The following is a 26,353-nucleotide window of genomic DNA, read 5'->3' as shown; positions in this document are numbered from 1 at the left end:
CCCTGTCTTAATCTTCTGGATTCAATCACCACTGTGTCTCAAGATCTCCATACCAAGATCCAGATCAGAAACTTCTATCTCCCAGTCTCCAGATTAGGTCCACTGGTGAGCCTTCCAATTCTGGATTGTAGTTCATTTCAAATATAGTCAAGTTGACAACCAGGAATAGCCACTACAACATCTAAGAGAGAACATTCAATATTCGCCTTTTGGGATCTGGTTTACCTTGCTCAGGATGTTTTTTTTCCCCCCTAGCTTTATCCACTTATCTGCACCTTTCATAATTCCATTTTTTCATCTTTCATAATTTCATTTTTTAACAGCTGCATAATAATACATTGTAAAAACATATTATGATTTCATTATCCATTCATCTGTTGAGGGACATCTAGGCTATCTCTGATTTCTGGATATTTTGAATAGAGCAGCAAAAAGCATAGATGAACAAGTAACTCTGTAGTGGGATGTACAGTCCTTTGGATATATGACCAAGAGTGATATAGCTAGATATACATTGATTTCCATCTTTCAAGGGAACAGCCACACCGATTTCCATAGTGGCTATACAAGTTTGCATGTCTAAAAGCAATAGATAAGTGTTTCCTCCTCACATCCTCACCACATGCATCCTCGCCAGCATGGGCTGTCATTTGCTTTATTGATCTTGGCCATTCTGACTGATAGAGGATCAAATCTCATAGTTTTAATTTGAAGTGATGCATCTTATTATAACAAAGCTTACACTTCATTTAAAATAGTACAATAGATTGAAGTGTACACACCTGTCAGAAATATATGCATTAATCAGCATTGATGTTCATCACCTTTTCTTTTCTCTCTTGTGTTTGTGAAGGCTTGCCCATGTACAAATGGGTACTGGCATGTGTGTAGAGGTTTACATCAAGTTTCTTCCTTAACTGCTTTTCTCAAATTGGATTTTCATCCTTGTAAATGTTCATGGAAATACTATCTTTGCTCATTTTAATTGGAAATATTCAGAATAGTGTCTATTCATGTTTGCACACACATGGGTGTGTGTGTGAGTGTGTATATGTGTGTGTAAATGTATGCCCTCCTTTAAGTAAACTAGCATAGTTAATATAATCACAAGGTCAGACTCTATCTGATTTCCACTGCTCTCCATGTTAAATAGGGAGTTGTCTGTTTAGGGGAGAGGCCGAGAAGTCACCCTGCTTTGATACAAAAAATAATAATAATAACATTTCAGACTCTAGCAGAAGTAGTTAGTCAGAGAAATAATCCTGACACCTCCTGGTTCTTTGTAGTAATGCCGTTTACATGCCATTAAAAAAAAAACAGCTAATATTTATTGAAAATTTACTGTGTCATATTCCCTTTATAAACATTTTCATGCTATCAATACAAATAAGTCACCCAGCAACCTGTTCAGTATGTCTTCTTCTCCCTGCTCAGTAGAAGAGGAAACCACGGCATAAAACTCATAAGCACGGGTGGTATGAGATGAGGTTAGAATTTGAATCTAGGGAACCCAGAAAAGAGAGAAAGCCAAAAGAGGGCACACTTAAGAAAAATGATTAAGTTTAGAGAGAGTAGGGATTGCTCCCCACCCCTTGAGAATCTTCCCACCCTGGCACATCAAGTCTGTAGGGCTAGTCTCATCTTCTCCCACCAAGACCAGACAAGGCAGCCCAGGGAAATGGGATCCACAGACAACCAACAGCTTTAGGGATAGACTCCACTCCAGTTGTTAGGGGTCCCACATGAAGACCGAGCTGCACGTCTGCTACATATGTGGGGGAGCCCTAGGTCCAGCCTGTGTATGTTGTTTGGCTGGTGGTTCAGTTTCTTAGAGCCCCAAGGGACCAGGGTAGTTGACTCTGTTGGTCTTCCTATGGAGTTCTAATCCCCAGCAAATCTCTCGATCCTTCCCTCAAGTCTTCCATAAGACTCCCTAAGCTCTTGCCAGTATTTGGCTGTGGGTATCTGCATCGATTTCAGTCAGCTGCTGTGTGAAGCCTCTCAGAAGATACTTATGGTAGGCTTCTGTTCTGCAAGCCTAACAGAGTATCATTAACAGTGTCTGGGATTGGTGCTTTCCCATGGGATGGGTCTCAAGTTGGGCCAGTTATCGGTTAGCCATTCCCTCAGTCTCTGCTCCATCTCTGTTCCCGTATTTCTTAGGAACAGAATAAATTTTGGGTCAAAAGTTTTGTAGGTGGGTTGGTGTCCTTATCCCTTCATTGGGGGAGGCCACTTTAGGATCCATATCTCTACTGCTAGAAGTCTCAGTTAAGGTGACCCCTGGGATGGAAAGTGACTAAATAAGTTAATTAATGGTGACAAGTTCTATTAGATAAGTTTAAAGCATCAAAGCAGTGATGACCAGGTTGCCTGGATTCAGATTTCAGCGCCATTCCACGCCAGGCTCAGATCTTCATATCTGACCCCAGGCAGTGCTCAATGCTATTTATTCAGAAGCCTAAGATTGGAGCTGGTTGCTGAGGAGACTTACAAGGCTGGTCCACCTTGCTACTGTCCCCTGGCCCGGCATGTGGCTTAAGCCAGCAGCCACATAGATTGCCTGTCACCCAAATATCCAGTTTGCATTTTCCTGAGATGCCTGGAGTGCTTCTCTTGATAAGAAAGAAAAACAGTTTTAGGAAACACCACCCTGTGTCTTTTCACTGTGGTGGCTTTTAGAATTTACTTCTGTATTTATTGCATTAATAATGTATAAACACACACATTATATAGCACGGTTCTGCTGTGATGTCAATGTCAGAGTATAAAACACACACCTGGTTAATGCTTTTAAAGATTTCAGTGGAATATAATTCTTGTTAACAGTTTCCATATTATAACTGTAACACTGTGTGTAAAAGAACTACCCCCAATACTTTAAAGATGCTGTTGAATTGTCTAGAATTTCACACCATGCCTCATTTACATATAAGCACAATGGATAAAGTATATTTCCTTCCTCTGAATAGTTTATAATTGACTTATGAAAAGCCTTATTCAAAACGTAACTGCGATTTGGCTTTGGTTTTGTTCCTTCAAATTTTAGAAAACTTTTTTGGACCGCGTACAATAACAAACTCTCTTTCCTTCCAGTGCCGTTCCTCTTCTGTGTCTGTTGTTACTAAGTTCTGGGTCTGAAAATGTTCTATTTACGTCATGAAGTAGTGCTGGCCCTCATTCTAAGTGTGCTGGCTTCAGACCAGGGCTAGCTTTTCCACTGTGCCTCCACGCCTATCTTTTGAAATTTATCTTTCACATACTTTTCTTTGATTGCTAATCTATTACACTCATGGTGTGCTACCATTTTGGAATCTGCTAGTAATAAATGGCTTCAGATGTTATTGAGAAATCTGTCACTTTTTTCATTACTTCTCCCCCCACCCCATCTGTTCTGTGACGATCAGGCTCACTCTGGCCAGGCGCTCAACTTTGCTCTAGGTACTTGACTGCAGGAATTTGTAAATCCAGCCAGGATTGGGTCGGACTTGATTCTCTGCAGTTCTAGACACCTGGCCAACTTCTCTGGCTAGCAAGAGGCTTTGACCCTCCTAAAGGGCTGTAGAGGATTCCAAAGAACAATGTGCTTTCCTTCCTCCTACCTGCAGCCCATCTCTACAGTCAAGTAAGGGCAGCCCTGTGTGAGCCTGAGTATTTCTCTTGAGTGTCTTATCTGATTCACCCTCTCTCCCCCTTATGCTATCCTCTCTCCTTTTACCTCCCCACTCAAACCCTTCATTCCCTTTTCTCTCCTTCATATCCTTCCTTCCAGTCATTCCCTTCTGTCCCTTCTCCTCTCCTTTCTTTCTCTGGGGTAGCAATCCTTAGGACCATTTACATTCCTGTTTTTTTAATCTACCTGCTTTCTCTGCTGTAGCCATCCCCAAGTCTTTTCCAGCCAGGCAGATAAGGGGGACTGTTGGATGGCAGAGCCTGTCCAGCCTGAATGGATCTGTCATACCAACTGAGAGAAGCCTTATATAACAATAAAAAAGCCTTGCAACAATAAATCATTGACCATGGATTGTCACTTTCATAAAATCATTTAGTTTAAAAAAATTGATCCAGGTTCTTTGGTGAAAAGTTGTAAGTAGCAAGGTGGTATGTTTGGCAGACACTAAGGTAGAGTTTCCTGGGACTCAGAGATAAATGGGTCCATTTTCAGGTATGATCCACATGGAGTGTCTCTGTGCCTTGCATCTAGAAGCAAAGGCGTTGTAATATTTGACACCCCTGTTTTAGGCCATCAATTTTGCCTTTTAACAATTTGCTATAAAAACACGTAGATGAAAAAGCTTGAGATGGTTATGGTGAAGCAGAGCCATCAGGACCTCTAAATCTAGATCCTTTCATTTTCACTGTTCAAAGCCTCCCTTAGTTCTGAGCTCAAGAAGAACCCAAGAGCTATCACATGCACACCGTTAAGTGATTTTCTAATGTGCCATTGAAAGGGTACCTCACTCACACATTGCTGTCATTACATAGAAGCCTTATCTTTATAACCATGCTTGGAGCTGAGGGCGGTTCAATTTAGAGAGTCGGGTACATTTAGGTTGAGATGATATTAGTCTGGGTAACCATTAGTTCTAGTAACTGCATACAAATGGGTCAGAAGAGAAAGAGATGGGCTGTGATTGGATGTAACTGGCTCCTCCCATTTCTCTATATCACCATCATCTTCTGCCTGCTCCTTTTGCTTGTTCACGTTGCCCTTAGGAGAACAGAAAAAAACCAGCAAGCACCACTAGGCATTCTCAGGTACCGGTCTCCATTTGGTAAAGTCTGGCTGGACCTAGAGTCCCAGCCTGAACTGCAGTCTGTTCTTGTACTTAGACCTAGGAACATTTGCATGCATTGATGAGAGCAGAGCCAGGCAAGAGTCAGGAATATGAGAGAAACAGAAGCTAACACTCATGTTTCGAATGACTTTAGACTGCATTTATTTTTTTCATTATATTGTGTGAGCCATGAAAAGGCTCTTTCACTTATGAAAATTATTATTTGTTTCTTTTCTTGGTATGTAAAAACATTAATTGTAGGTTTTAAATTTGACTTGGCAGATTGGCTAAGGAGAAGGGAGGAGGTTATGGGCAGGTTTTCCACATGTGTGATTCAGCCAAACTTGAGAAGGAATATACAGAATTTTAGATTAACTTCTTCAATCTTCTAACCAAAGAGCTAAGATGTTTCAGTTTTTTCTGAGAAGTGTAGTTTCAGCTGTCTTGTGAGTTTGTCTAGAACCTGGTGTTTCAGAGCTACAGTTTTCTTGGCTTCAGGGTCAGCAATTAAACAGAGTTACCTATTGGAACCTCCTACAATATAAGCAATGTACACTTTTAATATTGTCCTGTGTTGGGTTAGTATTTCTACCTTGCAGCAGTGTGATCGCTGTAAGTTAGGTGAGATTTGACCCCTTCTCTCTTCCATCCTGGTTTTATTCATTATACTGCTCTCCAGTTAACCTAAGGAGATGACCTGTCTTATCCAGCTCTACAGAAAATCAGGCACAGCATACACTGTTCATGGAGATCATGTGGCCTTTACCTGGTGTCTCAGTCAGGGCTTCTATTCCTGCACAAACATCATGACCAAGAAGCAGATGGGGAGGAAAGGGTTTATTCAGCTTACATTTCCACATTGCTGTTCATCATTGAAGGAAGTCAGGACTGGAACTCAAGCAGGTCAGGAAGCAGGAGCTGATGCAGAGGTCATGGAGGGATGTTCCTTACTGACTTGCTCAGCCTGCTCTCTTATAGAACCCAAGACTACCAGCTCAGAGATGGTCCCACCCACAAGGGGCCTTCCTCCCTTGATCACTAATTGAGAAAATGCCTTACAGCTGGATCTCGTGAAGGCATTTCCCCAACTGAAGCTCCTTTCTCTGTGATAACTCCAGCCTGTGTCAAGTTGACACAAAACTAGCCAGTACACCTGGGATCCTTTTACATATGGATTTTCGATAGAATATTGGCAGCAGTGAAGTTGGGCAGAGGACATTTTCAAAGCCTTTTCTTTGATAACAAAGACAATTGGGGAACATCCTTTTAGCCCCCTCTGCTTCTTTACATGTATATGCACACACACGAACACACAAACACACACACACACAGGCACATGTAATATACATATATAACATATACAAGGTATATATGGTATATGCATATATGTATGTATATACATATACAAGAATGAAAGTATATATTTCAGGTTTAAATTGGAATAGTTTCTGAGGTGTTGATGATCATCTTTATATGTTCAGAAGACCACTATGACAGCTAGCAAATTGGTGTTTATGATGCTGGAAATCATGAGAGGAATACATTTTTATAATACCTCATACACTGTGACCCTGTACCCACCTAGTCATTGCTGAGACTCCGAGAAGGAGGCAGTGAGTAGTTTACATTTGTTTAGAAATAGACAAAGGAACTGAAGCGGTGTGTGTGTGTGTTTATGTGTATGTGTGTGTGTGTGTATGTGTGTGTGTGTGTGTGTGTGTGTGTGTGTGTATGTGTGTTCTCCTTAGGAGTCAGTACTTTTTTAAAATTTTGCTCAGACACACATATAGGACCTTATGTAGGGAGTATTTTCCCACCACTGACTTTTCCTGTTCCCAGTATTAAGCTGGGTTTTACATTTACTACAGGATATGATGCTATCATATTATTTTGTCTTCATCCACTTTTTCGTAAACAAAACAAAAGAAAACAAAAATCTTTGGTGCATTGCTATCATGTGTCAATTGCTCTGCCTTGAACTCAGAAATCCGCCCACCTCTGCCTCCCAAGTGCTGGGATTAAAGGCGTGCACCACCACTGCCTGGCTCATAAAAGTAATTTATTGTACAGCATTTTGCATTTTTTGAAGTAGAGAAACTTCTCAGTATTATTCTGTGTTCTGAAATTATGTTGATGCTGCTGGACATATTCCTTTCAAATTAAAAAATGCTTTTTTTTTTCGTGAACTTGTAGATGATCGAAGAGTAAAAGTAGACTGGTGAGATATCTCAGTGGGTAAAGCACCTACTGTGTAAATAGAAGGACCTAAGTTTGATCCCAGCAGTCAAAGAAAGACCTAGATGGTGTGTCACATGCCTCTAACACTGGAGTTGGAGAGATGGAGACAGGAGGACACAGAGGGCTTGTCGGCCAGCCAGTCTAGTTGAATTGGTCAGGTCCAAGTGCAATGAGAGACCTTGTCTAAACAGTAAGTTGGAGAACAATTTAGAAAGACACCTGACATAAACTGCTGGCACAGGCAGACACACTCAAACACACACACACACACACACACACACACACACCCCACACAAGTAAAAATATAACCCAAACAGGAAAACTGCACATGAAAGGCACATTTTTTTTTCTTGTAGGGATTATTGCTTTTGGAAATATATTTTAAGGTTTCGGCAAACATATTTGCAGAAAGTGATTTATTTAAACAATATTACTATGCCAAGGTAAAGATCATGCTGGTAACATAGCAACTGTAGGTACACATTTAATTTTGTGAGAAAGATTGTAAGAAAAATGTTTTGAACTTGAAATGTATGTCTGTTGCCAACTTAATAATATTGAGTATGCTACACAAAGAAAAAAACATTGGTTACAATGGTAATTTCTTAATACATTTTAATATAAACAATATATTTTTGATTCTAGGAATTAAGAGATCAGACTAAAGATTGCTGTCTCTCTCTGTTTCACACACATACACACACACACACACACACACACACACACACACCACATTTAAGTAATATTTCATCTCAAAGAAGGAAAAATTGTGGAAACAGATGACTGCGTTACTTGACTAATGACTTAGTCATACCTAGTTTCAGTTGAAAGGAACCAAAGTGATGGGGAAACATGTGGTTTGGCACTTGAGCATCAGAAAGCAGAGTTAATATACTTTTACTCAGTAAAGTTTTTGAATAACATTATTTTGCAGGAAACTAAATACTGTTAGTTGTTGCACAAGACAATGAATTACTGTAAGCGTAAGCCTTTGATTTACTTTGTGAAACATATACTTAATGAACTGCTGCGTGTTACTTTTCTTTTTAAAAATAATATGCTTCAACGGCTACTTATTAAGTTACATTGGCTTAATCCTAATGTCCTAAACCACGAAACATTAAATATCGCTTAATTTTGACTTTACCCAATATAACACAAGCCTTTACTTGGGATGCTTCCGTGAATGCTGATAATGCTCCATTGGCTTCAAACCTGTCTACTCCTATTGAAAAATCTATAATTGAGGCATAGGTAGGAGTTAGGGCACCTTATGACCTCTGAAGGCAAGGCGGCTGTTTGTGGACATTGGGTCTTTGATCAGCGGATAGATTGATCATGCTTTTAATGCCGTGATTCTTAAAGTAGAATGCAGAGTGGAGGATGCAGAGTGGAGGATGCAATCTTAAGGTTTACCTTGGTTTGCTTGGAGCTTTTGGCATTCACAGCAGGCCAACTCTAGAGGTAGGTGACCCTGTGAATCTTTCAGGATCTGTTCCCCTGAATAGTGTTTTTGTTATTTCTGCTGTTAGCATGCCACAATTGTTAATATTAGTGAATACTGAGACATTATATTTCACCACCTAGTGGTTGGGAGATTAGAGAGGATTCTGTTCGTCTTCTGTTCTGGGTTGCATTGTTGTTAATGACTTTAATAAAGAAGCCACAGGTTTTGACATAGTTGACCTCAGATTAGTATTGCTTTTTCATTGTGACCCAGAAGATTGGATCATAGTGGGCCAGTGTGGATCTTGTGACCTTTGGGTCTGGTAATATTGTTGACTACACAGTTCCTATGTAGCATCTTCTACATTAGGCTCTCAACTTAAGCACTTATATGAGAGTCAGTTGTGGTGCAAATTACAAAATTCTTTTCAATGAAGGGTGAAAAATAATCAAAGGTGGTCAGCCTATAGCCTCAGGGCCACATATATCCTAGACTAGATCGGAATTGCAGTCCAATGCATCTGTAAATGTTAGCTTGTCCATGTCACAATGTCAAAAGGTTGGATGTATGATAAAGTCCATGGAAAGAAGCTTGCTCTCCAATCATATTCGTGTTTCATTGACTTGCTGCAGAGTTTCTTTGTGAATATTTTAGCAAGTTGGGTTGGCAAACCTTTGTTGTAATGGTGGCCTTGGTGGCATAGTCGTCATTCATGCTGATTCTTTTTCAAGAGACTAATTTTCTTTTCTGAAGACTTGCCTGTCCTGATGAGATTTAATGATAAGTTAGCATTGCTTTATGAAGTTTTTCAAAACACTCATGTTACAGTTTCAGATCTACTTTATGCCTATATTGAAGAATGTTTCATAATGTGATTAGCCTAGGCAAATTCAATATTGGAGGAATTTCATCCATGTATTCTATATTATTTAGCATCCTCTAAATATCATGTACTGTCTTGAAGTACTGCCAGTTAGGAGCTACTTTCTTTTGAGAAAGTATAAAAACTAAACTGAGTTTATATAACTGCCTATAAGTCAAACAGAAAGCATAGAATATTCTCTCTGAATTGTCAAATATGCTGGGTTTCTGTTTAAAAAGAAATTGTTTTGTAAGTACATGTTTGGAGTTAAAAAAAATAAAGAAATTCAATAAATGTAACTGTTACTTTGAAATACAGCTATCTTGACAATTTACGGATTCCAGATTTTAAATGTGTTTGCTTGACAAACGTGATCTGTAACTATAGATTTCAACCTTAGGCTTAGTGGTTACTCATCAGTAATATCTATGATCAATATCTATGATCAGCAATATCTATGATCAAACATAGTACCATATCTACATACCTAAAAATATGACAAAGCTCACTTGATATGTTTAGTATATGCAAATAAAGTTCTACAGTATAATTTTCTTTGATATGAGCATGACTGTTATTTTAAATAGTTTCTGAAGTAAAATTTGAGATTATTTTGGATTTTAAGTTTTCTTTATATTATTTCACTTGTTAGAATCTGTAAAACATTGTATTTCCCATGACAGTTGTTGTTAGACATTTTCCTGTTACATTAAAATATGATTATTAATAATTTTCTTGTAGCTATTAATTTAAGACACTGAGTCATTCTATAAAGTTAAGCCCCTCAGAAATACACCTAGTATTATATTTTTAGTAGATAACTATTACATGTTTAATTACTACCTTGACTTGAATTCATAGATTCCATTTATTTATATTTCCTTTGAGTCATCTTCAGATTTGTTTTTAAGTCTTCTGGGGGTGCCAGGAATGGTACATGAATGGCAGTCACTCCACCAGTGAGTTGTATTCCTGGCCTCAAATTCAGGGGAGTATGCATCGAAAATTCATTTTGATTGGCATGTGATTTTTAAGCAGTTTTTCTCAAGCTGTAATCTTCGGACCACCACCGTTTGCAACATGTGAAGTACTGCTTAAAATTGCAGATGTCTGATGGCCAGCACAGCCCTTCTGAATCAGACTCTGGAGTGTGGAACACGGAAACAGCTCTGAGGTTGGGACCTAAATTCTTTGGCATGTTACCATTTGTGACCTACTTTAGGAGTTAATTATATTAGTCGTATCGTCATATTTCAGTTATTTATTATGGGAATAAGTGGATCTTGGGATATTGGCAGGGGCAGTAGGAGCTTTGATGCTAGAATATAATTTGAATAACAGAGTAATTGAATTGGGAGCTACTTTAGAGATTACCCAGTCAAATCCTCATGATTTTTCTCAAATTGAGAAACAGCCAAAATGGGGTTTAAATGACTTTAGAAGTCATACTTTTTTCTTTTTTAGAAAAGCTGTGACAAGAACCTAATTTCTTGGTTAACCAAGCTAAAAACACACACACACACACACACACACACACACACACACAGTCTCGCATGTGTGCACACATACATGTACTGAGAAATGGGCTCACTGTGTATCCTTGGCATGTCTGGAACATGCTATGTAGATCCGGCTCACCTTGAACTCAGAGATCCACCAGCCTCTGCCTTCTAGGTGACGAACTTGTGTGCCACCACACTTGGCTTCCTCTTGTGAGCATTCAATCACAATGAACCTTGATGGCTTGTTGAATTGGCTATACTAATAAAATGAATGTACATGGGACTTTAATAATCTAAATTAAGGCCAATTTTGGAGACTTTTGTCTCAAAAGAGTTGAGCAAAATGACTTTTAATGAATAATTCACACATTCTCCATATGAGAGGGGTCATAATTTACTCTGAGTAGCTTATATCTGAAAGGTTGTATTATATATTTATGAAAACTATTTGACTAAAGATTTTTAGAGTTTTCTGAAATGAATATAACCATAACCTGCAGTAGTATCTTTCTCTTACTTCAGTTCCACAGCCTTCCTGGTCTTCATTTCATCTGTCCCTTTGTAACTGTACAGTCATGACTGGCCCTAGCATGCCCTAGTGAGCATAATTCATTTGGACACTCGGTTATGAGACTGACTTTTAAATGTCAAAATGTTCTAAAAGTTACTGCATGACTTGCTTTTTAGCTTTCTCTCTCCTTCCGAAATTTAAAGCCATTTTCTGTACTTTAACATTTTGATATATCTCTTAAATAAATTTAGGTGAGAACTTAGGCATGGAGTTTTCCTGTGCAGCAGAAGTGGGAAGCTCTCTTGAGTAACTCGCATTTCTCCCTCCTTTGCTTGTGCTTCCTTTTGATGACCTGAATTCTGAGCAGAGCATTGGGTTAGGTTTCCTACCACTACAAATACCATGACTGCCACCTTCTCTACCTCTTCTTTAGTTCCCACTTCCTCCTGTTGCTCCCCCCCCCCATTTCTTATCTTATTGTATTTTATAGCTTTAAAATGCAGGTTGGCTTTCTTGACATCTCACCATGTATACGATGTTATGGTAGAATCCTGGTTAATTTCTTAGGATCTCACTTGGCATGGGATGGAGAAGGGCCTCTCAGCTCCTGCCATAGCCTTGAAGCACCACATTTTATATTTATATTATACATTTTATTTTTTAGAAAATTAGCTTTCTCCTTTCGGGTAAAGTAGTTATCGGAGAGTTTCAACTTGGAATACCAGCTATACATACAGTTTGTTCGATAAGTAACCATCATGTCAAGTAAGAGAGAATATTCAGTTTAAGTACAGTCATGTGATAAGACAATGAAAACAGAAAGGAAAACTATCTAGTGTAAGGAATAGAACCAATCAGACAGACAGACAGAAGAGGGGAGCAGAAGAGGGAATGTATTTAAACAAAGGAAAATGACACACACATATACAAAATGCCATACTGAAACCCATGCTAACTTAAACAATTTTTAAAGAGAGAAAAAGTCAAGAAGAGCAAGGACATCATATCTCAGAACAAGTCAGTCCTGCAGGACTTATGGAAAGCCAGTCAGTTTGTCAAGAGGAGAAAATGTTGGGTTACCAACATCTGGATGACCCTCCCCTTCCTGTTCTCACACAGCAAACACTATGACACGGAGATACCTTAGTACCCTGTTGGTACCACTTATGGCAGTGAACTTCCTGGGACTTTCAGAATGTCCTGTCCTTTCTCAGAGTCAGTTTGTGAATAATGTGGTCGAGTGGAACCAGGCCATGCTGGGTTCAGTCTAACTGTGGTGGGCACAGGCTGGTGGTGGAGACAGGGGAAATGGAGCAGTTAAACCGGCTGTGCAGAAAGCCCTTCAGCCTTCAGAAGCTCACTCCAGACTTTTCATTTCTTGTGGCGCTTATTTTGATGAGAGTCAGTTGGAGAGTCAGTTGTACTCCCTAATTAAGAAACTGAAACGGTCACTCTCAAAGTCACTGATCAGCAGACTCCTCATTTTAGCAGTTAATTGTATTGCGGGTTGAGATGGATTCTTTTATTTTATTTTTTTAAGTCCTGTTCACTCCCTTCATAGAAGGAATTGTGCAAATACACTTCAGTCCTATACACTTGAAAGGGACTTTCAAGATTTTTAGATGCTGTTAAAATAAAGACAGCATTCTAAGATTTGCTTCCCCCCCCTCTCTCTGTGTGTGTGTGTGTGTGTGTGTGTGTGTGTGTCTGTTTGTCTGTCTGTCTGTCTGACCATTCATCTGTGTGAGAGTAATTTAAGTTGGGCTCCTGCTTTGGGCTTACAGGCAGCCTTCTAAGACACACTAAGTTTTCTCCCTTTCCAGCCACATTGTGGTCTTCATTACATCTTCTGTAGGAATTTAGTGATAGCATTGAAAAACCTCTTGAAATTCAGGAAACCTTAGGAAGTTATCTTTATCAAGTAAGTACTGTCCATTGTACTGATAAAACAGGAACCGGATAAGGTATTTGCCTGTGCACTGACTGCAATAACTGAAGAAAGAACACCGAGTATATTTAACCCTGGGCTGTGTATTAACATGGCCTTCATGAGCTAAGATGCTGTTGCAGTGCCATAGTTCTAATGACATCCACGGCAGAACATTGTAGTTGCCTTTAGCACACCTTCCCATGAGCTACTCTAGGCATTCAGATTCTGTCACTGCCTTATGTGATGGTATCCTCATAGTTTACTGCTGCGCCCAATTTGGCAGAACTGGTTTTTACTGTCAACAACATCCACATTGTATGTGGGACATGCTTCATGAAATTCCTGGATGAAATTCACAGCTCCGCACTCCCGCTTTAACACAACAAAAGACTGGCATTCTTGTGGTGTAAGTAAAACAGGATGTGAGGGCTTTAGACTATCTGACACAGAATTTCTGAGGAGAGATTAGAAATTTTTGATTGAACTTTAAGAACTCTCTTTGAGGCTGACTTTCATCATAAATTGAGCTAAGTACAAATTAATCTTTCCTTGGTGACTGGCTTTTATTACTGTGACCTATAAAGAATTGTGTTTTACATTTCTTGTATAACTTTATAGTTTATAAAATAAATTCATAGACATTATCTCATCTGAACCACCCTGTGCTCCACACCCTCCATTCACAGTATAACCGAGCGAGGAAACTATCTGATCTAGTGTATTAGAGCTGGTGTCAGGTACGACTGTGAGGACCCCACCCAGTGAGAGAACCCTGTGGCCCTGGTGATGGCTGTTTCTATCCTAGGCAGCTCGCTGACTCAAGGCCAGACTTTTGGCACCATGTGACATGAGTGAAACAGCTGGAAGAGATGCCCAGATGTGAAGGGGATATTGGGCTACTCAGCATCCTTGATATTGTTAACCCCTCCAAAGAGCTGTCAAGGAACCTCTGTTAGAATTCAAACAAAATGAACTTCTCATTATTTAATACTAGATCAGATATGATACTAGTTTTAAAAGTGTTTAATTTATAAAACTAGCTTAAGAAACATGGCAAAAAATTTGTTTTGTTGTATGCTATTGAAATGGCAAAATGGAGTTCTTTGGGAAAGGAGCAATTTCTAAAATCTTATTATATAAATAGCATTAATGGTGAATTAAACTGTTTGTCTGAATAGAATCCCTCAGGAGCGTATGTAACCGTATGTGTGGCATTTCAAAACATCTAGGTTTATAACTTTCAAGTTGTACATTTCTGGCAGGATTATGAGTATCATTAATACCTAGAATGTCACCCATGGTCTAGGTTTTTAAAAATGTTATAAACATTGGACTTTACCCTTGGATGTCATGAGTATATCTTATACAAAGGGAACCTGGGAGCTGACAGGAGTGTGAGCTAATTAATGTTAAGGCATGACAACCCATGGCCTTTGAGCTTCCAAAAGTGATTTTGAGTGCTTCACTGTGTAAATAAATATGTTCGTACATAAAAAGGTATTCAGTGCTTAATGATCAGCACTGATGTTTTTTTTTCTCAGTTAAGTATGCATGGGCAAGTTTTATTTTCCCCCAAAATACAGGCACCTCTTAAATAATCCCTCCAGTTTTTGTGTCACCACCAAAGGAGAAACATCAATATAGTGTGGTGGAAAGATGTGCATCAGAACCCACCTACAATAGCTAAGAATATTCTAGACCTTAAAATACACAATGTTTTATGACCTGCTGTCTCTGTAGCTCCTTGTAATGTGTTTCCAGCCCCTACCACTCTAGTTAAACACCAGTCTTTCCAGGTTGCTTCTCACTGGCTTCATTCTTTGCACACTGCAGGTTCTTCCTTGGGGACCCGGACTCTACTCTCATGGTTTCCTCCTCTCCCTCTTGACAGTCCTTTAGCCTTTCCCCCCATGATGTTTGGTTCTCTTTGTGTTAATGTTTTCTCCCTCTATTCCTAAATATAAGCCATCTACCTTAAGCCAGCCTTTGTTCTGCTTCCCTGGGATGGAATCAAATGGTAAATGTTGCAAAGTTTGCACAGAGTTGGAACTTGGTGTTCCAAAGGCTCACAGAGAGCCATCTAGAGACTTCTGGATGACCGGTGGGGAAAAGGAGTGGCGAGCCAGCCTGGGCTTCAGGGATTTTTCTTCATGCCAATTTAAGGTTCTTTGAGAATTTGTAAGTTTTTTTTTTTTCTATTGACCTTAAATGTGTTTGCAGACTTTCCTCGTTCAGTTTCTCAACATATTTATTTACTGTATGTGACAAGATGTATCTGGAATCCAGTGTGGATATGCTTATATTTCTTAAAAAATCACTCATGAATTCCTCCATTAAATGTTAGCAATTACCCCTAGTACTTCAGGAGAACACAGATAAAACAATTTTCCCTACCTGTAGCCTTTTCAAATCTTTCTGCCTCCACTATACATGTGTTGGGATTTCAGGTAGGTAGGTATTCCTGTCTCCAGCTTGCTTTTCTGTTTCTGTGGATAAATGAATTTCTTAGTCACTCAACTTCAAGATTTAGGATTAATCTTACATCACACCTTATTCTCGTTTTTGTTTCTTGTCATTTTTTTTTTTCATTATAAAGATACTTATGGATGAGATAGTTTGAGCTAAGTACCCTGTGGGGGCATGTGGGATACAGAGTGAACAAAGCAGTTCCAAAAGGAACTGAAGGAACTCCAGGCTAGTGAGCAATGGGAAAGGAGACTAGAAAGAAGTAGGACCAAGACTCTCCATAGACAGCAAACATGATGAGCGCTTGATTATGTGGAATGTCCAGACTACACAGTGGAGCAGGAAAGAGATGCTGGCTGCCATGTGAAGAGCAGATGGGAAGCTAGAACATGCTGACCTGAGAGGACACACACCAGTACTTAAAAGGGATGGAATTCTAGAGGGGGATGATTCAAAGGACAGAGCTAGTACCAGGGCCTTAAAGAGAGATCGTGCCCACCTGTGGTGTTTGGGGATTGGCAAAGAGCCTTTGATGTCAGAGTGGAACCCCTAGGGTAGAGTAAGAATATAGAGCCTGTGACAAGACAGAGTCATGAACATGGAAGGGACAAGAGCAAAGAAGGAAGTTGAAGGAGCTGTGGTTATCAGTCTGAGTGAGAAGAGATGTGTCAGCTCTGATACATTTTCCTGTGCCTCCAGCATACCAATTCTCCCAGCTTTTAAAAATTACCATAAACCTATAAAAATTCTACATCCCCTGTAATGATTAATCCTGCTTTTCAACATGTCTGGATTGATAAATGTCCAGGAAATTGAGGAAGAACCCCTCTGGGTATCTGATGGCATTTTCTAAGGCAGTTGGATTATGAGGGCTTTAACTAAGTGAATGCCTTAATCCATGGTGATTTTAAAGTCTGGATAGATCACTGACAGATGGCAGAGCTGTGGCAGGTAGTGTCTCCTGGGAGGAAGAAGGTAGTAGGGATTGTCCCTGGAGGCTGTGCCGCACTCTGTCCACTTGCTCTGTCCTAGTTCTCTTTCATGAGACCAAGATTCTTCTTCACCACATACTCCTACCACCATGATGACCCACCTAAGCACGCAGGGATAGTAATTATGGACTGAAACCTCCAAATATCTCCCCTGTGAAGTGAAGTTGTTCTTGTGTGCATTTGGCCTCCAGCACACAGCTGGAACTATGATTTATGCCTTTATCTCTAGAGTTTATTTATATAGTTGCTCATTATAAAAACTGAATGCAAAATGTGTGCCAGATGTTGTGCCAGTGCTTAAGGATGAAAAGGCCAATTAAGATAGACACGGCTGCCTTGGCTCTTTGCAGAGGAGAAAGAATACTAAGCAGTCCCAAGCCTGTAAGCCCATCCGTGATAGCTTGTAATAAGAGCCATAGAGAGGAAAACAGCAGAGGCAACACATTGCCACGAGTCAGAAGATGGAGTGCCAAGTTTCTATGGGGTGAAGGTACAAGAAAATCACTTTTAAAGAGGTAACACTTTTTTTTTTTTTATGAAACAAAGACTATTCAAAGGCAACGTGCGTGTGTAGAGTGGACTTTTGAAGAGTAATAGCCTTTCCCCTTTGACCACAGTAAGACGGTTCCTTGAGAGTCGTAGACAGAGCAAGTCTCCAGGACTGAGTAGTGAGTGTCATTCTAAGTGCAAGGGGAAGCAATGGAAAAGTAAGCAAAGAAGTGACATTAGTTCATTTGAGGTTGCCACCTCCATCTGCTCATCAAACTCTGTCTCTGCTCCCTGGGCACAGAGCCAGGTTACATTATCTGGCTCTCTTTGCCATTGGCTGTGATCCGTGTAACTCTGTCCTGTGTAGTAGAGCACTGGTGAAGAGTGGGACTAAGGCAAGCTCCTGACAAGGTTTTCCACTGCTCGTCGGATAGAGTGTCAGAGTTAGTGTCAATCTCGACCCCAGCGTGACTTTCTGGGATACATCCCCCTTCAAGAAGGCATGAACTGCCATAAGGAAACGCCTGGTATCTTGAGACTTTTCATGGTTAGGCCATTTGTAGTCCATCATCATTTGTCCAAAAGAACGCGATTGTTTTAGAGAGAGTACCTTTGCCCTCATTGCTACTTGAAATTCAGATGCTATGAATAATTCATTGTGGTGAATGCTAAGGTGAGTCGACAGCAGTTTGTATTAGATAATTGGGATTTAAAAGTCATCAGTCTCCGATATTATCTGGAGAAGCAATCTTGCAGCAAACTCCATGATCTCTGACTCATTGAACCTTTCTGCCTCCTCTTCCATGAAAACCTCGATGTAGGTGTGTTTTATAGATGTGTCCATTGGAATTGGGCTCCCCAGAGCTGCATTTTGATGGTTTTGCTTTCTGTAATTGTTCTTTGAAGACTGTTGCAAAGAGGATATATGTGTGTGTGTGTGTGTGTGTGTGTGTGTGTGTGTGTGTGTGTGTAACAACAAGAAATGTAAAGGCCATTAATTTGAAAAAGAGTAAAGGGGGGCGTATGAGTGGATTTGTAGGGAGGAAAGGGAAGGGGGAAATGATGTAATTATATTATGATCTCAAAAATAAAGGAAACTAAAAAATAGCCCCTGATGTTATTTTGTTGTGTTCAGTGAGGTTATGAAAGGGGCAGTGTCCTGATGTGATTTCATGCTCATCAACCATGTTGCTGAACTTTTGGTAACCAACTTCTTGAATCCCTTTAGGCTTGTATGTTTTGCTTTGCTAGATTGAATCTAGAGGGTAGATGAGGCATGTCTTTGGCAATTCATTTTCTGTGTTTTTTTTTTTTAAACAGTACTTTAGGATAATGTTTCCATTAAATTGTATTTAAATTAATGGAAGTTCAGACTCACATTTCCTGCCCATCCACATTAGAGATCACATATGCTAGCATTTCCTCTCTATTGAGTTACTATAGCAAATCCCTAAGCCTTGGTCTTTATAAAGGAACAGCATTTACTTAGTACATGATGCTGGTGGTGAGAATCTAATTCAAAGAGCAGGATCCTCGTGCTTGGCAAGGTCCCCCACATGTCAGCACATTGCGGGCAAGCAGAAGGGAAAACAGCTGAATGCAGAAGGCATCAAGCCCATGGTGCCTCCCTTGGAAACACACCACTCTCTCCAGAATTAACTTGCTTCCTCGAGGACTACATTGATCTCTGCTGAAGTCACTTCGGAAGGGGCTTCTGCTAGGCTTTACCTCTTAAACCCAATCACCAGCCAATATCACATGACATGAAATTTCTGGCATGAAGGTCTATGGAAAACACAATCGGGTCAAAGCTAAGCCCCAGATCCTGCCTCCCACCTTACCACTGATACTGTCCCAAGCTCGCTTAAGTGCACCTTGTTTCCTAAGGGAGATGTCCAGTTTGAAGTTTGAGTTTTACCTGCACTTTACTGGGGAAAAGTAGTATCATGGTGCCTGGTATTTAAATATTCACCTATAATATATAGAGAAATGTCTGAAGGAAGCAAATGGGATAATTCCTGTCGTTGTCCTTACTTTCAAGTGGCTTAGTAGACACTGCCCAGTGCTCACAGTCCTTACCTGCTTCCTTCAGTCACAGACTTACCTTTGTGAATAATTAGGATCTGTGAACAATCTCAAGGTGGTAATTTCTAGAATGTAAATGAGCTACAGCAGTGATGGTGAAGGTCGACTCTTCCTCTCTGCCAGTGAGCTGCAGTGAGCACGAAGACACTTGGTTGTTGATGATGCTGAGAATAAATAAGTGTGCAGTGCTACACAGGACACTTGCACAACCACCCTCTCAGGCTCAGGAAGCATCCTAGAAGAGAGGATCAGGAGGAGTATAAAGCCCGGACAACAGGGAGCAGCATTGTAACATGCTGTCTCCAAGGCATTTTCAGTCAATGCCATCTTGGTCTCTTAGCAGCTATGGCGACTTGCAGTAGCTCTGTGTACCACTGAGCCTACTGACCTTCAGTCATCAACTGGGAGGGGCTCCCTCATCCCTACTCCTCCCTTCGGAACTATCAGTTACTAGTGGGGTCTGGGGGAAGCACACCCATGCCTTTTCAGTTGTGTACCTAGGGAGTAGGCGACCAGTCTTCAATGGATACACAAATGATGCTGGTTAAAATCTGTGGGCCTCAAAAGATTGAAAAGAAAAAGAAAAAGAGACACAAGAGTGCAGGACTTATAAAGAGGGGGCAGGCAAATTAGGTAAGAGGGAGACTAGAGAAGGTAAGATTTTAATTGCTGTTGTTTTGAGACTAGATCTCTCTGTATAGCCCTGGATGTCCTTGAACTCACTATGTAGAACAGGATGGCCTCAAACTCACAAAAATCTGTCAGCCTTTGCCTTAGTGCTGGAACTAAAGCCATCTACAACTACCATGTGCAGTTAGGTGATGAGTTTTGTAATCAGCATGCCCTCTGTACATGTCTGGAATTGTAAAATAAATAAATAAATAAAAAAAAATAAAACAAGATTTGGTGATTTAATGGCTTGGAAGCAAATCAAAGACTAAAACAGGTGAACAATGGAACTTTAACTCATAAATGTTGTGAGTATATGTGTATTTATAAAATATATGTTATATATACACACATACACACACACATACACACACACACACACACACACACACACTACAATAGATTAATGTTGTGTAAGATTAAGCTAGTTAACAATACTTTCTGCTACCCATAGATGCTCTTAATGACAACTGGACATTTTAGCAATGAATATGTGTTGAGTTCTCCAGGCTAACAAATATTGGAAGTAGGGGATTTCCTCCAAAGCCAGTTAATGATAGAGATGGGGTGTGGTACAGAACCCACCTCTCTCACACAGTAATGACCATGTGGGAGATGAAAATGAGTTTCAGAAGTAATATAGCAGGCCTCATAAAGGATCCACATGTCATCAGGGAAAATCAGGGAATTTTTTGAGTTCCTGTATAATGTAAGATTATTTTGGTGAGAAATACCAAATAGGATATACCCTTTTTGGTACTCTGGTGAAATGGGTGTATCATGTGATTTTATTTTTACGCTGCTTAAACTTGTTTTGTTTTTGTTTTTGTTTTTGTTTTTGTTTTTGTTTTTTACCTCTTATAGATTTTTTTTATTCCTGGAATATTTTTTTAAAGTTGGATGTGTGACTAAGTGTGCCTGGGTGTATATATTTGTACCACATATGTGTGCACATGCGCCTGAACACCAGAAGATGGCATTCAGCAGCGTGGAACTGGAGTTACAAGGGGTCGCCAACCACCATGTGGGGACTGAGACCAAACCTGGGCACTCTGCAGAAGAGCAGTAATGTCATTAACTGCTGAGTCATCTCACCAGCCCCAACATGAATTTTCTGTTATATATGATATATGTATACATATATATATATAGTTATAATCTATGGATTACTAATATATAAGAATGCCTAGTATAATTTAACTGCCTTTAATTTATAATCAAACAGAAAAATCATTCTCATGATTTACATCCTTGCCATTTAAAAGGATGTACTTGTGAATTGAAAATGGTATTTAATTTTAAGATGAGCATATTTTATGCTTTCTTTAGGCTGGGATGATAAAGAGCGATGATGAGGAGTATTTCATTGAACCCTTGGAGAGAGGGAAGCAGATGGATGAAGAAAATGGAAGGATTCACGTTGTCTACAAGAGATCTGCAGTGGAGCTGCCTCCCAGAGATGTGCCTGAAGACGTCTACCACAGGGGTAGGCAGCTTAACTAACCAGAGTTTTACAGGACAACTTTTAAAGTAAATCTTGAAGGGTACTGACATGTAATAATCCCTGATATAAAATACCTTCAACATGTAAAGAGAAAGAAAACCTTGATGATTAAACGTCCATTCTGCTTCCATATTTCATAAGAGCACATGCCAATGAAGTTCTTTTGATTGATATATGGGTTGTTTTCATCATCACTTAAATCTATAATCATTAAGCCTGGTTTAAAGTCTAGTGGGCACAGGATAGATAGACAAACAGAGAGATCATCTTTTTTGTTGGAGGGAGATATAAGTTAAATTCTGTAGGGTTTTACTGTAAATGGATTGGAAATGTAAAAGTTATGACATCTGAAGTTTTTCTAATTTTGTTTGGTGTAATGAAGCCTGGCCACAAGTTGATACCAACAGAAGAATTTAACTTATATCTCTTCTAAACAAGAAAAAAATCCTATAAGCTGTAACTGATCACTCCATTACATTTCCCTACAGTATCAATTTCCTTAAATGTTAGTGCCCATTCATTCCATTGCTGTAATATTTACATTCTATAATATATGAATCTCATAACCAAAAATTTAGCACTATACAAATATTTGTATGGATTTTGCAAGATGCACAGAACAGTTAAGGATGAAATTTTGCTCCTTATTTGAATAGGTGAAAGACAGCTGTCCTTTTTATGACTTAATTTTATCAATAACCAATTGTAATAAATCTTCATTCATACCATGTGAAGGATGGCACAATTTATCATAAGGATTCCACAACCAACAAGATTTATTGTCTAATCTTAGCTAAAGCTTTTACTAGCTATGTCTAATTTTTTTTATGTCTAACCTAGTTATTGGGCTCTTCTATGTTGAGGAATCAGCAAATCAAGATGCCTGTCCTGTTTGATTTTCTTCGAATCTTTCTTTTCAGTAGCCAAGATTTTCAGGGGGTCTTCCCCTGTTATATCTGATCCATATCACTCTGGAAGGGGTCCATAGTCTTTTCTCCCTTTCCTGTCACCACAAATATAGAGCCTCTCTCCCAAAATAGCATGTTCCTGGTCCAGTGATTGGAAATCATTAAAAGTATAGCTTGAATTCCTCTCCTAGAGGAATTTTAAAATCATATCTCCAAACATACAATCATCTTTATTTTGGTGATTAAAACAACTTAAAGCTATGGAAGCAATCTAGACAAACATTATTTGATGCGATAGTGCTCCTCCATAATCTCCTGTTTTGTTCTTACAAGATTAAGTTTTAAAAGTGAGATCAAGGCCTAAGTTTCTCCAGTCTGAGATAGGCTAGGTTGCCTATCCCCTGCTTTTCCACCTATAATTTAAGATCAAAAGCCTCACTTATTTATTCATCTTAGTATACTTATATCCTCCCTTCTATGGAGATTAATCTACCTGTGGGTACATATGCCCCTTTAGATGACTTGAATTAACATAAACTTCTGTTATTTGTGTAAGTTTCTTTGACCTATAATTTATGATCAAAACCCTCAAATATTTATTCATTTATGTATACTTAAGGACATTTAAACAATCACCATTATACTCCCTTCTATCCTTAAAAAAACAATTAAATCAAATTTTATGTATCTCTATCCTTTATTTATCTGGTTGTGGGCAGCAAGTAGCTTCCGTTGTCTGCCTCTCTCTGCCTTCCTCTGTGCAGCCAGCCATCTCTTTGCACAGCAGGGGCTCCCAGTATCTCTGAGCCCAAACTCTTTTAAGAAATCTCCATGTAGATTGGACAAAATCTGTAGCCTATAAAGAAGCCAATTTTCCACTCCTCCTAATCTTATATCATGTCACGTGTGTGTATTCTATCTAAGAATCTCTAATTTTTAATAGTGAGTTCTTGCCTGCCGCATTCCACACCGTCTGTAGTAGTAGTGAATTCGTTAAACTACTTTGGTTCTCAGTGGGTCACACACACATACCTGCCCAAGAACTCTCCATATTTGCTAATTAAAGACACCCCCCCCACACACACACACCCCAGCTAATTTTTATATGCCTTGAGTAGCTCAGTGGTTGGTCATTTCTAATCTTCCCCATGGCTAGCAAACACTCCCCTCTTTGTATTCCTGTGTTCACATCTTTTAAAAAGCTATATTTCATCTCTGCTACCCCAGACCCAATCAGGAAAGTGGTCTCTAGGGCCAGTTTCCTGGATTCTTACATGCCAGCAGGCCTTTAGGTTTCATCTTTCTCCTTCCCTGGATGAAAGTTCTCTGTCTCTCTCCTCTCTCTCCTGGCTCCTCAGCAGTGCAGTCTAGAAGTTCCCATCTTCCTGCCCAGCCAATGGCTGTATGGCCAATGATCTATATGGCAATTCTTTATTATCAATCTAAGCCAGCCGCGGGCAGGGACCCTGAGGTCTGGAAGCATGGCTTTTTGGAAGCCAAAAATAAGACAAAGCATTAGAACCAATCCAACACAGTTTAGTGGAATGGAAATAAGATAGGGGTGTAGCTCGGACATGGGACACTTGCTTCAAAGAATACTTAACTATTTGTATCAAAAATTTAACTTTTTTCCCTAGCCCAAGGATAGTTCAAATTCATAAGTTTAAACACCAAACTATAGCCTCCTAATTCTCTTCTAGTCAAAGGATGGGGGCCTCAGTGGTTTTTACAGATTAAGTATAGTCCAAGTATAAATTTTAGATCCAGTCAAGAGTCTATCTGAGAAGATGTATCAATGAGTTGCAATAAGAGAAACACAATAGAGAAGCTAAGATATAAATAGGAAGAAACAGAGTTGTAGAACATGTCTTTGTCATTTTTCTGACACCAAGTTATCAGGGCAAATATTGATTCACAAGTGGTTACCTGTGACCCTGCAGAGCTTATCAGTAGGGTCTGCAGAAATATTTCATTTTATTTTCTACTTATCCCAATAATTCCTTGGTTAGTTTTTGAAGCCTTTTGTAGTTCACCCACTCAGATGTGCCAAATTTCTGAGTTGGAGGGGTTTTTTTGTAATTGTTCTAAATTAAATAAAGATTATGGCCTGGATAGTGGTGCTGGGTATCAAGAGAACAAGTGTGAGATAGAGCCACACTGCCAGATGCGAGCAGGGATTGGAGTGAAAATGATAGGGTTTTGTGATAGAGTGGATCTTATGGGTTGGGAGAGGGAAGAGAGGCAAGGATCTGACATATCTCAGAATTCTAACTTGAGACCGGAGAAATCCCTGAATTAGGGCATATGAACGTGAGTAGAATAAGCCTTGGTGAAAATGACATGGGATAATTTGACTATAACTTTGAAGATCCATTGGAAACAGTGAGGACATTTTATAGTTGTCTGTGTGGTTTACAGTCACTGGAGAAGCCAGCATCTGTGTCTTCATGGCACTGCCCTTTGCTAAGCACCCACTCTCACTGCGTTATGGCCTATGTTTAAACCTGTATTAAAACTTCTATTAAACTTCAGCTTTGCTCCAAATGTGCAAAATATATTTTCATAATTACTTAATGGGGTATTTCACCTACTCTGGTGAAATGGAGAGAGGTGGATCTTGGGAACTCAACTGTCCAGCCTGCCCAGCCAAAATGGCCAGCTCTGGGTTCAATGAGAAACCCCATGTCAAAAATTGAGATGGAGAGAAATAGTGGAAGATACCTAAGGCTAATCTCTGGCCCCACATGCATAGTCAAGTACCATCTGCTGTTCATCAAGACTTCCATTAATGTTGTCACTGTGAGTTATGGTCAGCACAGAGTTGGCAGTTTGGGTAAACTATAGCTCTTCCTGTACCTGTTAGGATTCAGTGCTATCCTTCTAGCTAGTGACAAACAGAAGCTTGGCAGGCTTATGATAGAGAAGCTTTACATCATCAAGATCTTTATGTCACCCCAGTCTCTACACCTGTGGGAGAGTTTGATTCCCTTCTCTCTGATTGGGGAATTATTCACTTTTTGACATCTGTAGTCTGTACAAACAGATTTTTCTGTGTGACTCTATTTATGGTATTGTAATTAATAATGATATGAATTCAAAATCAACCTCCACAACTCAATCATTTGACCAAATTCAGATTAAACAGACAGACAAACAAACACCCTGCCCAGCCCTTAAGACTGCTCACACTGCCATGCTAAGCGATTTGTTCCACGCAGTCCAGGGGTAAGGGGGTGTTTACATGGCATCCCTAAGCTTTCCATATTTTGTGTTGAGTCTCTAGGCTCTTAAGCTTTTCTCCTCACATTACAAGCTATTCATTTCGCCAGTAGCTCAGTGTTAAAGTAATTTTTGTAATTACTTCCTACCAGTGGGAAACAAGCCTTTATCTCCTGGCTCTCTTTCAGAGGTTTTCATTTTCCTACAGGAGCCCAAGTATTTGTGTTGCTGGTGTGGTTGTCATGGTGCCCTGAAGGAGTGTCTTTGTCGCAGGTGGGAAACATGGAGTAGTCAGAAATGATTCAGGAGTTGCTCCTGGTTACTGGGAAGTGAAACTACAGAGCAAGCAGAAGTTATGGGAAGACTTAGTCTCGGAGAGGCTCGGGCCTGGGTAGATGCAGAGTCCTCTGCTGGCTTCAGACGTGTGAATAGGTGCCCCAGTCCTCTGCTTTAGGGGATTCTCATGACCTGTGAGCGGATCAAAGAGAATTCTTGATGGACTTTGTAAAAGGAACTATGGATGACGTAAATTAATTTCAGCATATATTTTATTAGTAAATGATTCATAAAAGATATTACTATAATACAAAACTATGCCACTGAGCAAAGATTCCTTTAAGCAGTGTTAGATTATAAATTTTCTCAACTACTGTTTATAATCTCATCTGAGGATCATTTGTTGAGCTACTTCTATTGAACTCATGTGTGAATATGGAAATACTAATCATATATGAGGGATCTTTTAGTATATCT

The 26,353-nt window shown here is 39.6% G+C and overlaps 1 protein-coding gene across 3 annotated transcripts in view; it reads left to right on the top strand.

Annotated features, from left to right (window-relative positions):
- Adamts3 (ADAM metallopeptidase with thrombospondin type 1 motif 3) overlaps nucleotides 1-26,353 on the top strand; it is a 200,467-nt gene that overhangs the window by 79,180 nt on the left and 94,934 nt on the right. For all 3 annotated transcript variants that reach the window (XM_021210585.2, XM_021210586.2, XM_029545373.1), the window contains exon 4: nucleotides 21,299-21,455. In XM_021210585.2, coding sequence (XP_021066244.1) covers nucleotides 21,299-21,455 — 157 coding nt within the window. The remainder of the gene's footprint in view (nucleotides 1-21,298; nucleotides 21,456-26,353) is intronic.

Source organism: Mus pahari, chromosome 13 (assembly GCF_900095145.1).
Source record: "Mus pahari chromosome 13, PAHARI_EIJ_v1.1, whole genome shotgun sequence".
Lineage (NCBI taxonomy): Eukaryota > Metazoa > Chordata > Mammalia > Rodentia > Muridae > Mus > Mus pahari.
Note: the sequence above shows the minus strand (reverse complement) of the source record. Positions and strands in the feature narration are given on the sequence as shown.